Source organism: Zingiber officinale, chromosome 9A, assembly GCF_018446385.1.
Source record: "Zingiber officinale cultivar Zhangliang chromosome 9A, Zo_v1.1, whole genome shotgun sequence".
Lineage (NCBI taxonomy): Eukaryota > Viridiplantae > Streptophyta > Magnoliopsida > Zingiberales > Zingiberaceae > Zingiber > Zingiber officinale.
The window spans coordinates 99,118,591-99,131,851 of NC_056002.1; the positions used below are offsets into that span (position 1 = coordinate 99,118,591).

Here is a 13,261-nt window from a genome sequence, read left to right on the forward strand (position 1 = left end):
GCGAAGAAGAAGAGTGTGGAGCAAGAAGACGATAGAAGGGGGCTTTATATAGAGGAATGCGAAGAGGGCGAGCCCAGTACCGCAGACGGCTCCGCTCAGACGAGGCACGCTTGTGGCAGCGGTGAGTCACCGCTCTCTTTTCTTTCTCAGACTCGGCACTCAATATTTGTCTGTTATGGGCCGCGGTAGCGGTAACTTGATAAGATACGCTTCCTTAAAAAAGATTTTTGAGATATAATTTTTTAAAAAAATTGCACGAGAAAATAACGCGATCCTAAAAAATTCAGAATATTTTATAATTTTTAAATTTTAAAAATTAGACAGTCAATATCTAAGATCCTACATATATGTTAGTTTTAATTATATCAATTATTCAATTTATATTATTGTAAAATTAGTTATTATTTTTCCATATAAAGAATGCAAAATAAGTTTATTATAACATTTATGTTTTTTTTTATCCTATTCCATTTTGATCTTATAAATATCATAGACACCGATTTTATTCAATCTTTAACCTTTTAATCTAACAAATATAAATATAGTAGACACTAATTTTACTATAGTCTAGTATAAGAATTATCAACATATAAATTTTGCAAAGAGTATTTTAACATCAAACCAACTATATAATCTAGCCAAATGCTATTAGATAAGCTTTTTGCACGAGAAAAGAACGCTAGCACAGATCCTAAAAAATTGAGAATATTTTATAATTTTAAAATTTTAAAATGTTAGGACACACATCCGAGATCCTACATATTTGGTAATTTTAATTATATCAATTATTCAATTTATATTATTGTAAAATTATGTTATTATTTTTAATGCAATTTATCCTTCTTGTCCCATTTATCTTTTAATCCAATCTAACTACAAATATAAATATTCAAAATTCAACCTTTTAATTATATCTAAATACAAATATAAATATAGTAGACACCAATTTTACTAAATACATATCAATTTTGCTAAGAGTAATTTGACACCGAAACCAACTATATAATCTAGCCAAATGCTATTAGATAAGCTCTTTTGAAAAGATATTTTGGAGATACTTTTTAAAATTCTTTTGTGGAGTTTAATGCCGAGAATATTTTGTTATTTTAAAATAAAAAAAAATTGTTAGAAAATGTCAAGATCCAAGATATTTGGGATAAAAATGTAATTGTATACGTTATTTAATTTGTTAAATTTTGAGATATAATTTTTTTTAAAAAAAATCCATTAGAAAGAACCCTCATATCCTAAAAAAATTGAGAATGTTTTATTATTTTAAAATTTTGAAAAATTAGGTTAGAAAATGTTAAGATCCTACCTATTTGGTAACTTGAATTATATTGATTATTCAATTATATTATTATAAAATTATGTTATTATTTTTCTGTATACAAAGAATGCAAAATAAGTTTTATCATAATTTTTTTTATCCTTATTATTTCATCTATCAATTTTTTTAATAGTAATTCGATAGAAAAACAACTATATAACTGAGAATGCCAAGAATATTTTTAGATATTTTTTTAAAATTCTTTTGTAGGAGTTTAATGCCGAGAATATTTTGTTATTTTAAAATTTTAAAAAATTCTATTAGAATATGTTAAGATCCTAATTATTTGAGCTAAAAACTTTAATTGTATATGTTATTTAATTTGTATTATTGTGAAATTATATTATTTTTTTCTACAAAGAATATAAAATAAATTATATATATATATATATATAAAATTTATTTTATATTCTTTGTAGTATGCTCTTTTAAAAAGATATATTTTTTTTAAATTCCTTTGAGCGAGAAAATAACATATATTTTATCTCCTTTTTTATACTATCTTAAAAAAATGAAAATATTTTATTATTTTAAAATTTTGAAAAATAATGTTAGAAAATGTCAAGATCTCAAATATTTGGATTAAGAATTTTAATTGTATATGTTATTCTATTAGTATTATTGTGAAATTATACTATAGTTTTTTTCCTAAAAATACAAAATAAGTTTTATCATAATATTTATGTTTTTTTATCCTTCTTCATGTTTAACCTTTTTATCCCATCTGACTATAAATATAAATACATTAGACATCGACTACAAATGTAAATACACTAACACCGATTTTACTATGGTCCTAAAGTGAGAGTTATCGTCTTATGTTATACTGAACATTGATTCAACGAAGATTAATTTGACATGGAAAACTAACTGTATATCCAAGATATGCTCTTTTAAAAAGATATTTTTTTTCAATTTTTTTTTTTGAGAAAAGTCCGGTGAACTCAAACCTTAAGAAAAGTAAAAATATTTTGTTATTTTAAAATTTTGAAAAATTGTGTTAGAAAATGTGAGATATTTGGGCTAAGAACTTTAATTTTATTTATTTATATTATTGTGAAATTATGCTATTAAAAGTGCAAAATAAGTTTTATCATAAATTTTTACCGTACCAAATGCTATTAGGTAAGTTATTATTTTTCTCTGCAAAATATATATATTTTTCATCATTCTTCTTCATAATTTAACCCTTTTGAAGTACAAAATATCTTCAAAATTTAGCCCTTTTGATAATACATTTAGACACCACCAAGGCAAGCCCTAGACACCGATTTTGCGAAGAGATTAATTCGAGGGAGTATAAACGAAAATAAGCAAGTGTACATGGATTCTTCAACTAGAAATCTATAGACAATGAGAAGTAGAAAGAAAAAGTCAGGCCTTTCATGGTTTTGCATGAAAAACAGTAGCAAACAAAGAGGTTGGCCTATCCACAGAATGGATGGAGCTTGAAGAGTAGTAATGGCCATGAAGGTGAAGGAACCACTGCGCCATTAACTGATACTAATCTGAAGAAAGAATGGAGTCCCCGTCAATCTCCCACGAAGGATACTTCCGCGGCACAAAGCTGTTGGATTCTTCTTCCATGGTGCCTCGATGGAGTCCAGCTGCTGTATGGACGAAGAGGACGACTCCTCTTCCTCGGAGATGTAGGATTTGTGGGTTGTGGGGGAGGCGGATCTCCGCCACCCATTTGCCCCAGTGCCGCAGGCGGACGCCGTGGAAGAGCTTGGTGGGCTTCGGCGGCGACCCGGTGTGCTTCATGAGATGCAGCTTAGGGTCGAGGAAGGTCATGTTCCTCTCGATCTAGAGGTCGATGGACACCGATCTGATTTGTTGCTGCTGGAACCTAGTTCGGATCTGATGGATCTGCGCGGGGGAGAGGTAATTGAGACCGATCGAGCTTAAGTTAGGATTGCAAACAAGCCGAGCTGAGTTGAACTTTGGGGTGTTCAAGTTTGTTTGATAAGATAACCGAGCCGAGCCGAGCCGAGCCGAGCCGAGCTTAAAATGAACTAAGCTTTTGAAATGAGTGTTCAAGCTTGACTTGGTTTATTTTTTATGAGTTTGAGCTTATTTGAAGCTTAACTTGAGTTTAGTTCATTTAGATGTTATCAGGCTCTCAATTCAAGTTTGACTTGAGTTTGGTTCATTTAAATTTTATCGAGCTCTCAATTTAAGCATGTTTGATTGTTTGAAACTTTTAGTTGTTTGATTGGTTATTGAGCTTAATAATTTAAATTTATTTATTTATTTTATTATTTAAAAGAATTTTATTAATAAATATGATTTGTGAACATTGTTCACCAACGTTAACGAGCTAAATACATATGTGTTCAAATTTGTTTGTTTAGCTTAACAAACTGTTCAAGCTTGTTTGTTTAATCAATTTTGTGTATATTAAACGAACATAAACAAGTTCTTATCAAGCTGATATCAAATTTGTTCATGAACATTTGGTTCATTTACAACCCTAACTCAAGTAGTTACTCTGATTCAACCTCTGTTATTTAAGCATCTCGACGCCAGATCCCAGAGGCAGGAACAGATCAAAGCTTGGGTTTTGAGGCAGATTAGAGTTAAGAGCAAGACGAGGAAGCGAAAGCATCTTTAATAAAAGGCTCAAGCGCTTGGATCCGAGGAAGAGCAAACTGGGAAATACTGCACATATCCATGGCGGTCACCATGTCTTCTAGCAGCTAGATCTGAAAAAGAAATCCTAAAATACAGATCAAGAGCAAGGCTTCGCTAAAATTGAGGGACGTAAAAAAACCCCTCTTTTGAAGCTGAAATCAGATCTGAACATTAAGGAATTGGAATGGGAGAAGATTGGAAAAAAAAAAAGTTAGGAAGGATTGGAGATTGGAACTCGCTGAGAGCATCCATTGCACCGTTAATGGGGGTGTTATAACACTCCCATGAGTGTTAAAGTGTTATGACACTCCTTCATATTAACATGTTTAATATTATGTTCATAGTATTGAACATGTTAAAGACTGGCATGGGGTTCAATACTATGATTGTATTTTTTCAAAATTTTATTTATTAAAAAATATAAATTTTAAAATAAAAATTTATTAAAACTGGTAAATTATTAATAACAAAAATATTTTTTTAATAATAATATTATTTATTTTTTTAAATGGTAATAATTTGATTTTTTTATCTATTTTTTTAACCGTTTGAATTTGTATTTTGTATTATTTTATTTATTTACAATTTAATTTTTATTTAATTTGGATTAAGTTAAAAAAATAAAAAATGTGTAAGTTAACTGTTATTATTAAAAAAATAATAATAATTTTAATATTTTAAAATATATTTATTTAATATGATATAATTTTAAGTGAATTGTAAAACTATAAATAATGAATAATAATTTTAAAAAGAAGTTGGGTGAAAGTAATAGATTATTGTAACCAGATCAAAGATCGATTTTTTTGTTCCCACTCCATCCCTCAGCTCACCGGCACTGCTGACGTAGACCTGTAGGTAGCTATTATATAACCCTTAGTTCTTCCTATCTGACGAATTGCCGGACGCCACGTACCCTTAAACGGATAGGTTACTAGCAGAAATCCGAGTGCTACAGAGTGGTCGCGATATCTAGGACGCGTGGTGAATAACTATTGCAGGCTACGTGGCGGAATATGATTGGTGTATTTCTTAAAGGCAAAAAAGATTAGTATGATTTATTTTACAAATATTTTTTTTAAAAAAATAAAATTTAGAGAGATGAGCGTCATGCAAATAAATCTAAATGTTAACTTCATCCTCACTCAGCATTTTATGATGCCAAAATTTAGCCACTGAATTCTTGGAAAGTATACAAAGTCATGATGAAGTTTTTTCTTTACCTCGTCGACTCGTTTTTAGGATGAAAGTGAGTATACAATGTAACACAGAAAACAAATAAAGAAATAAAACTGACTTGTTACTTGAAACTCTTGTAGAAGAGCATCAAAATCCTGAGAGAGATATACAGCACACCATAATCAATCTTTGGTGCTAAGAACACCTACACACCTACAGCTGCTGATATTACATACAAGAGAACACTAACCTTGTTCTTTGTAAGGAGTCCAAATCAGTTTAATAACATCCACCTCCAAGCCTCCTCGTCCAGCGGCCTTCAGGTGGCGATCCAAGACCTTCGGGTCAGCACATATAACATGCTGTCCCTTCCTGTATTGTATCAAGTCGAGAGTCTGTAAAGTGCTTAGGATGTCGTCGGGTTTTATGGCAGTCATGTCGCTGAGTTCCTGTTGATGGAACAAACTTGAGCATTTGATAAACATTTCCGACATCACAGAACTGTCACAAGAGCAATGAATCAGGAAAAAAAAAATCATGTTGTTCTTTGGGGGAAAATGTTAATTAGATAGCAAACTTCAAACAATAGCAGTGTACTGGCTATGCTTGAAGATCCTTCCGATATATATCCAATAATGAGAATAAAAGATCAAAAATAATAACATAGACGGGGAGCAGTTGTGCAGCGACAATTACCTTAATGGAGATATTGCCCTTGTGCTTTTTCAATATGTCCAGAAGAACCCTAGTCCAGTACCCTCTATAACTTAAGAGGCCAAGATCAGATAAGGGTCTCTCTGGGGTCCCAACTTTACCCTCCTTTTTTGAAAGTTCATAGGCTGGTCAAGTTCAATAATTTTTTATTAAAACAATCATGATTGATATGGTAAAATATAAAAATAACTAAAACACACAGCATTAACAATAAATAACTGCCTTGGTGGTAGGTTACCTACTGCCAACAAATTTTGATTAAAAAAAATGTATATCATTTGGAGTTTAACCTACAGAAAAATCAAAAAATGACCAACAAAATGAGTATAATTATTCCTGTCCTATATGAAATGTGCAACACCAAAAATGAGCCATTCTTTCCAAATATTTTGGGCTTCCCGCTTGATGCTTTCCTGCATCAGGTTTTGTATTTGTGTTTCCAGTGCAGAGGTCAAGATTTGATTAACTTGAATCAATAAAACTATCAACATCATGAACAGTCGTTCAAGAGACACTAGCATGCCACCTTAATAAATGGAATCTTTGAAGGCACATCCATGCAAACTTCCAAAAAACTATCATAGCAAAACTTCCATTGGATCTTAAAAATGCTTGACGACCAGAGTAGTGTAATGGAGTATACTGAAAAAGTCATAAATATGATAAGATTGTACTTCTACTCAGCAGAACCACTAGAAATATGTACAAAAGGCGACTAGTTTAAAACAGTATTACTCTGGGGATTCACACAAATGTTCGGCTGACATTAGGAAAGTGCCTAATGATATTGTAAGAAGCTTACAGAAAGCAATTAGGAATTTCCCATAGCCTTTCCTCTGATAAGGAGGAAGAGTGAGAATACAAGCTAAATTGTATGATTCCTCTGAATGTTTTTCCTGCATAATGATGTAAAGAAAACATAGACAACAATGAATTTGTAAAAGAAGAATAACTTCATGGAAGTAAGAAAGAAGAAAAAAATGAAGATACTATATTGTTTACATGATTTTGCATTGCAAAATAACTAACAAAAATTCTTAAGGACTAAACAAAAATTATCCACTACGCATACTAATTGCAGAGGGAGAGCCAATGGCACCAACCCTCTCAAGGGAGAGAAATGATTCTCATGTCCTCAACGTTACATTGGAAGGGTGTCTCATGAAAACCAACCCCTTCTTTTCTTATGATAAGATTATCTGCACCAAAAGTTGAAATTCTTCTATTTGTGAAGTTATCCAACTTAATATTAAAATGATCACTCAACGAGTACTAACTGATGAGACATACTTTAAGAACATTAGCTAATCAATCTACAGTAAGAATAAATTAATTGGTTCCTAGGCATAACATCATTTTCAAAGACAATTATAAATAAATATTCATACTAACTAACTAGTCAGAAAGACAACTTGAGATACACATTGTTCTCTGATGATTTCAATCTTCATTCAGACATGTGGAACAGGACTCCAGCTAAAAAAACTGGCAAGGGGGAATAACTTATTTAGGCCAGCATAAATTACACAGAAGTAGCCACATTGTCCATTGTTTTAAACAGAAAAAATAAAAGATAAAAGCAAAGTTGATTTGATAATGAAAAAAAATAAACAAAGAGAAGAAATCGATTTTCATTAAAAATTAAATCCCCCTGATGCATAATATTAGCAATAAAATAAGAAAAGGAAACACACAGAAAGCAACATAAAACTGAGTTGGAAGATGTCCTATTCTATCACACGGTGTTGTTAATTTTGATAATAATCAAGAATTAAGTTATACTAGGAGTGCATCAGTTAGAAAAGTAAAATCATAAAATATGATGAATTAGTAAAAGTTGAATGACACAAGGCAGCTCATTAAATGTCAAAAAAGTGAGATTTCATCATTATAAGAAGGGCACAGAAAAACCCATCAAGGTTTACCTTTGAGAAATAACCAACCATGTGGCAACCTCGATCATCACATTCACAAAGAATATAGAATAGAAATAAGTCAACATCATAGTAAAGGGTCTTGTGGTCAAGAAACAATTTAGCCAAATAGCAAAGATTCTGCCCATAAACTTTGTTCTTCTTGCCATCAACCTGAGGGAAAGTTTCTATTAGAGAAATGAAATATAATTCACAACACCCTAATCAACATCGATAAAGAAAAGTGAACACAGGTCAAATTTCTGAAAATGATTCAATTGGATTCTATGACAAAGTTGGTTGTGCTCGGAGCATTAAATTAGATGACGGTGCCAAAGACAGTGGTGATGGCATAAACAAAAAAGGAAGGCCCATGAAGTAACAAATACAAACAAAGCTTGTGCACATTCCATAAATCCATGGACAGGATCTATACAGACACATGCACCCATAGATCTCAACTGATCCAGCAACTCAAAAGTGCTTAGCTTTAACAAGCAAGTCACCCACTCAAAAGTTTCTCATAAGAGAGTGACAATGTGTATTTTATGCTAGTCCACAGGAATAAACTCAACGAGAATATGAAGCTAACCTCAAACATAGAAAGGGTGCCACTTCTGTATATCTCATCACCAGGAGGATGCTTAAGGTCACATTTTCTCTATGAAGTATGAGAGAGCACATGCAAAAACAAGCAACAATATATTAAAACAAGTAAAAGAAAATTTCATACTGAACATAACACTAGCAATGAAGCAGCCACAAATGGATTAGCAAGCCAAAAAACTAGCCATAGCTGCATACTAACATAAGTTTTAGTTTATCCCACCACTCACATTGGTAGCTACACTGAAAGCACACATAATCAATTGAGCATTCATTCTCAATTCATCAGGCAAAAAAGGGATTCTCTAGCAACAGCTTAAACATGGAAATTATTTTATGACAGTCAATATATTACAACCTTCCTCATAATAGCTAGAAAAATGTGAATGGAAGTTCAAAGTCTTTTCATTTTTTAAGTAAGCCCACTTTAATTTTTGGTATGCCTGCTGAAAGATTCACACATTACTTATAGTGATCTATGCAGCACTAATGTCAAAAGAGTATCATAACAATCCATATAACAAAGAGCAATCCATTACCTTACAAACATTCTGCCCTTGTCAAGTTTAAAACAGTTTACATGAAACTTCTGGTCCGTGGAACCATCACCCCCTTAGCACAAGAAACTAATTTCATCTCTTTTTTTTCATGAAACTTCGAGCCATCATAGAATGACACCAAACACCAACATAGGAAACAAACTTCATTTAGGGATCTTCAAGAAAGCTCAAGCATCAATAATAATAAATAAACAAGAACATCAATTAGTCAACAATTCTTTACTAGTCTTCTTATTGACCTAATTTTACCTATGTCTATGTAATTTGTTAACTGTATCAAGAGAGACAAGAACATGGATCAATGTGAAATTTACCTAAATGACTAATTAACTAATTCTGTTATCAACCAAGACAAAGTAAGTCATATAGGACCTGCCATGATCACATGAATTATGTGCAAATACATTGCTACTGTGTTTTTCCCCTTCTTTACTTCATATCTGTTAGATGAGCCTCACATGCACAAGAGACTGCTTTGCAAAGAGAACTCAAGCAGATTTCAGAAAAGTTTTTTAGTTTTAGGATAGTTTGATACCAGAACTCATTCAGCACGTTAAACTACTTTTGAATCCTAGTAAAGACAAACAAACATAGGTTGAAAACATAGAATAACCTACTCAAGTTGAAGAACTAATGAAATACAGATGTTGTAGGCCAAAAAACATACCTATACCACACATTCTGAGAGCATAGTAGAACATATTAACATTATTTATGATCAATAAATTTGTCAGTTATCATATTTGCATAAGCACAGTCCAAAAATTTGTCAACTAGTTTAATGGTGAGAAATACAACAAATCATAGAACACATAGACAAAGCAGTTCCTTCCAGCTAGGTATCCAAACAACACATAGTAATGAAAAAAAATCAACAATTATTAATTTGTAATATATCCAATAAAAAAATTGTCAGTTGGGCAAACATGAACTTTAGTAGATCATAGGTTACCAATGTTCACATAACTAAGTTTACTAGCATAACCAACAATCATGAAGTCAGACGAAGCTCACCATATGCCTTTGAAGCTGCTCTTTGCGTTTCATGAAATTGAGGCAAAACTCACAGAAAAACAGTTTTGAAGAGTCACTATACTCCGGTGGAAAAGGAGAAAAGTACCATGTATCAATCTCATATCTGCCAAGTTCTATTTTTGCAATGTTTTTGACTTTAGTAAACTCTTCATGCTCTCGTAAGCTAGCAGCATCAAGTTCCTCATGACCATGCTGAGTAAATGAGATGAGAAAAGTGAAGGAAACTTAGATTAAATCCATCATCCAAGTATCCAATTAGCAGGAAGTGGTACTTTTTTCTGTTTTCACATATTTGCCATAAGAAAGGTTACTGTCTATCTCTTGTATGTCCGTCATACTGTGTCAAAAAGCTCTTATATACTAAAAAAATGAAAGGTGACTTTATAGTTAAATCCATAAATAAATTTTAAACTTTATCGACAAAACAAATCATAATAAGGAAATGAAATTGACTGTTATATAGCTATATAGCAATTCTTGGGAGTAGACATTGTAATGTTAAGTATCAATAGTAGCAAAAGTGTGGATCAAGGCACCATTAAAAATACTGCATTGACCTTCAGATACCCATAGTTCCAGTCTGTGATTGTCCACACCGACAAAATGGAAAAAGAAAAACAGCAAGAATGTACAACAAAATGGTCACATACATTCATTTCCAAATTCCCTATATCTCAGTGTAGATTTCAAAAATAAAAAAGCACAATTTTAACCAGAAGTTAACTAAAAGGAATTCAGTGAGAGTACCTCAACATGTGTTTCATCAATCTTTCTTTTCTGATGTCGAGTCATTTTCAAATTTATTGCCTGAAAAGGATTGTGTAGAAAAATTTGTGAAAACAATTTCGAGTAAAAGCACTTCCAGCAAAAGGGTGTGCTAGAGCAACCTAACAAACCAGATACTGGAACAGTGCATAAGTAAACTATTACTGCAGGCATTACTTGCTCAGCTACAGGCTGTGAGAATAAATATTTCATGAAGTACAGTTAGTTATGAATGCTAGAATAACAGTATATATCCACAAAATTCAATATTACATTTATTTAATAAACAACCATCCTCCAAATAAGTATCTTAAATTCAAGGAAATAAATATTTACAGTGTATACTTATCCACAATGGAAACTATGAGATGTACCTTGTCTTCCACTTTCTCATCAACATCAGTCTCCACAGTGTCAAGATCAAGTTGCTCAAGTTTAACCCATTCATCAAGTCTCCTATTGACTAGCAAAAGAAATGCCTCAAAGAACATTATTATTTACATAAAAAGAGAGTAGGAAAGGTGATCAGCAAGTTAATTATTTATTGTAACTAAGAGAATGACAACTGAGGATTTATCACAGATGATGCTTGTAGATAAAATGTTATAATCACTTGTTGACATGAGATTCAAGTAGAAACGAAAATTATATACAGAAAAACATAATCTACTTTTACAACAACCTACCAAGTAAATTTATCTCTGATAATATTTATCATAAAATCATAATGAAAGATAAATTTTTTTAAAACCAACGATTTGTTAGATCCACCCAATTAAACAAACTATTAGTCACCAAAACTCTTCAAGTGACTCCCAACTCAACTTTAAATATTCAACCATCATATACATTATCAATCAATCTAAGTCCGTGAAATACTGCCATACAATTGAACAAAAAATTCATATCAATAGGTAAAAACAAATTAAGCTTATAATATCTGTTTTCTACCAAAAAATGGCCATTATTCATTCTATAACAGCATGGTTCTTATTTACTAATGTTTTATATTGTCTAACTTCAGAAAACGGAACATTTCTCATAAGTACTGGAAAATGCCAAATAAAACAGAGTAAAATTGCTCTCAAACTGAATGAAGTAACAAAAAAAAGCCTGGATATGTAAATGTTTGCATTCAAAAAGCCACCATTGCATATTAGAGTCGAAACAACATAAGTTTAAGCATTAATGCCCACAATTCACAAATATGTCTAAGCAATGAAACGTGCTTTGCCACTTTCCCACTTCCTAAGGATTTATGGGAAACTAAACATTTGATACGATCCTCAAATATGCATATTCAAATCACCTCTTCAAAATATTATCCTTGATAATAAGTTGCTAGATTTATTATTATTAGAAATCATAAGTTTTCTATTTCAAAATATGTCCTCTAGAGTGAGTTAATTGATTTATTATTATCAATATTCGTATGTTGATAAGGCACTCATATATTTATATATAGAAATATTATGCAACCTTTGGAGGCAAGACATAAAATTAATTAATCAAATTACTTTAATTGTCAGAGGTTGATCCGCTCGAAATACCGTTTCCCCTTTTCTCTGATTTCACACGAAGATATGGCGCAGGGTCCTATCAATCTCAAAATTACCAAGGCACTCGGCCAGGGCACAAACCACTAATATTAGCTCTAACCCTAAATCCTGCCTAACAGCCAAGATGAGCACACAGATCTAAAGCCGGAAGCGACGAACTTACACTCGGTGTAGTGAACATAGTACTCGTAGTCATTGGGACCGCCGGACAGGATCTTTCGACGCTCGATGACCTTGACGGGATGGGGCTTCTGATCCCTCCACCGGCACATCACCCGCGTGCCAACCTCAAGCGGCGTCCCCCCGGACACCACCGATCTCCCCCTCTTGGGCGTGTTCTTTTCCCCTTCGGACGTGGGAGGATCAGCGCCGCCGTTCGTCGCCGGGGATGGCGCCGCCGCCCCGTTCTCCGCCTTCGATTCTTTCATCGAGCCCATGGGCGCGCCCAAGTCGGGGCGGCCGTCTTTCCGGTTCTGGTCTTCACTGGAGCGGCACTTTTGGGCCAAGAATGGCCAATTTTAATAGGCCGTCAATGAACCCATTTAAAATCATAATCGAATATAAGATTTTGGAGAAAAAAAATCTTTAAAACAGCACAATTATATTAACTTTCTTCAAAAGAAATATATGATTTTGAATAGAGAGAGGTTTGGAATGAAAAAAGATAGGGAAAAATTAAAAAAAAAGAGTGACATAAATTTTAATTGAAAATAATGTAACAAGTTGAATTTTTAAATGGAAAAGATTTTGCAAATGATTATATTTATATGACAAAATAACTGCAGTTATTGTTCTGTGATTTCGCATAAATAAAAAGGAAAAAAAACAAAATTAGATTAAAGAGTCGAAAAATTGAATCCGAGAAAATAGGGATTTGAACCCGACGTGAATCGAACACGCAACCTTCTGATCTGGAGTCAGACGCGCTACCATTGCGCCACGGATCCCAACGATATCAATTCTCGG

General features: G+C 32.6%; 1 protein-coding gene and 1 non-coding gene across 4 annotated transcripts; both read right to left on the reverse strand.

Annotated features, from left to right (window-relative positions):
• Positions 1 to 5,155: 5,155 nt before the first annotated feature.
• On the reverse strand, positions 5,156 to 12,812 carry LOC122018906 (putative MYST-like histone acetyltransferase 1). Of its 3 annotated transcripts, none has more exons than XR_006121946.1 (10): positions 12,459 to 12,812; positions 11,111 to 11,199; positions 10,719 to 10,778; positions 9,951 to 10,163; positions 8,363 to 8,431; positions 7,783 to 7,944; positions 6,660 to 6,753; positions 5,840 to 5,982; positions 5,394 to 5,644; positions 5,156 to 5,298 (listed from the first exon to the last, which is right to left on the reverse strand). XR_006121946.1 is itself a non-coding variant. In XM_042576371.1 (10 exons), exons 1-10 carry the CDS (start codon positions 12,730 to 12,732, stop codon positions 5,291 to 5,293), a joined length of 1,311 nt encoding a protein of 436 aa, XP_042432305.1. In that variant the 5' UTR covers positions 12,733 to 12,812; the 3' UTR covers positions 5,156 to 5,290. The 3 variants fall into 3 exon arrangements, 2 of the variants coding, with proteins under 2 accessions (XP_042432305.1, XP_042432307.1); XM_042576371.1 differs by having other exon boundaries at positions 5,394 to 5,592; XM_042576373.1 differs by having other exon boundaries at positions 5,156 to 5,644.
• A 358-nt stretch (positions 12,813 to 13,170) lies between these two features.
• Positions 13,171 to 13,242, reverse strand: TRNAW-CCA. Its single transcript has one exon. It is a non-coding gene; the product is annotated as a tRNA-Trp (tRNA).
• Positions 13,243 to 13,261: the final 19 nt, after the last annotated feature.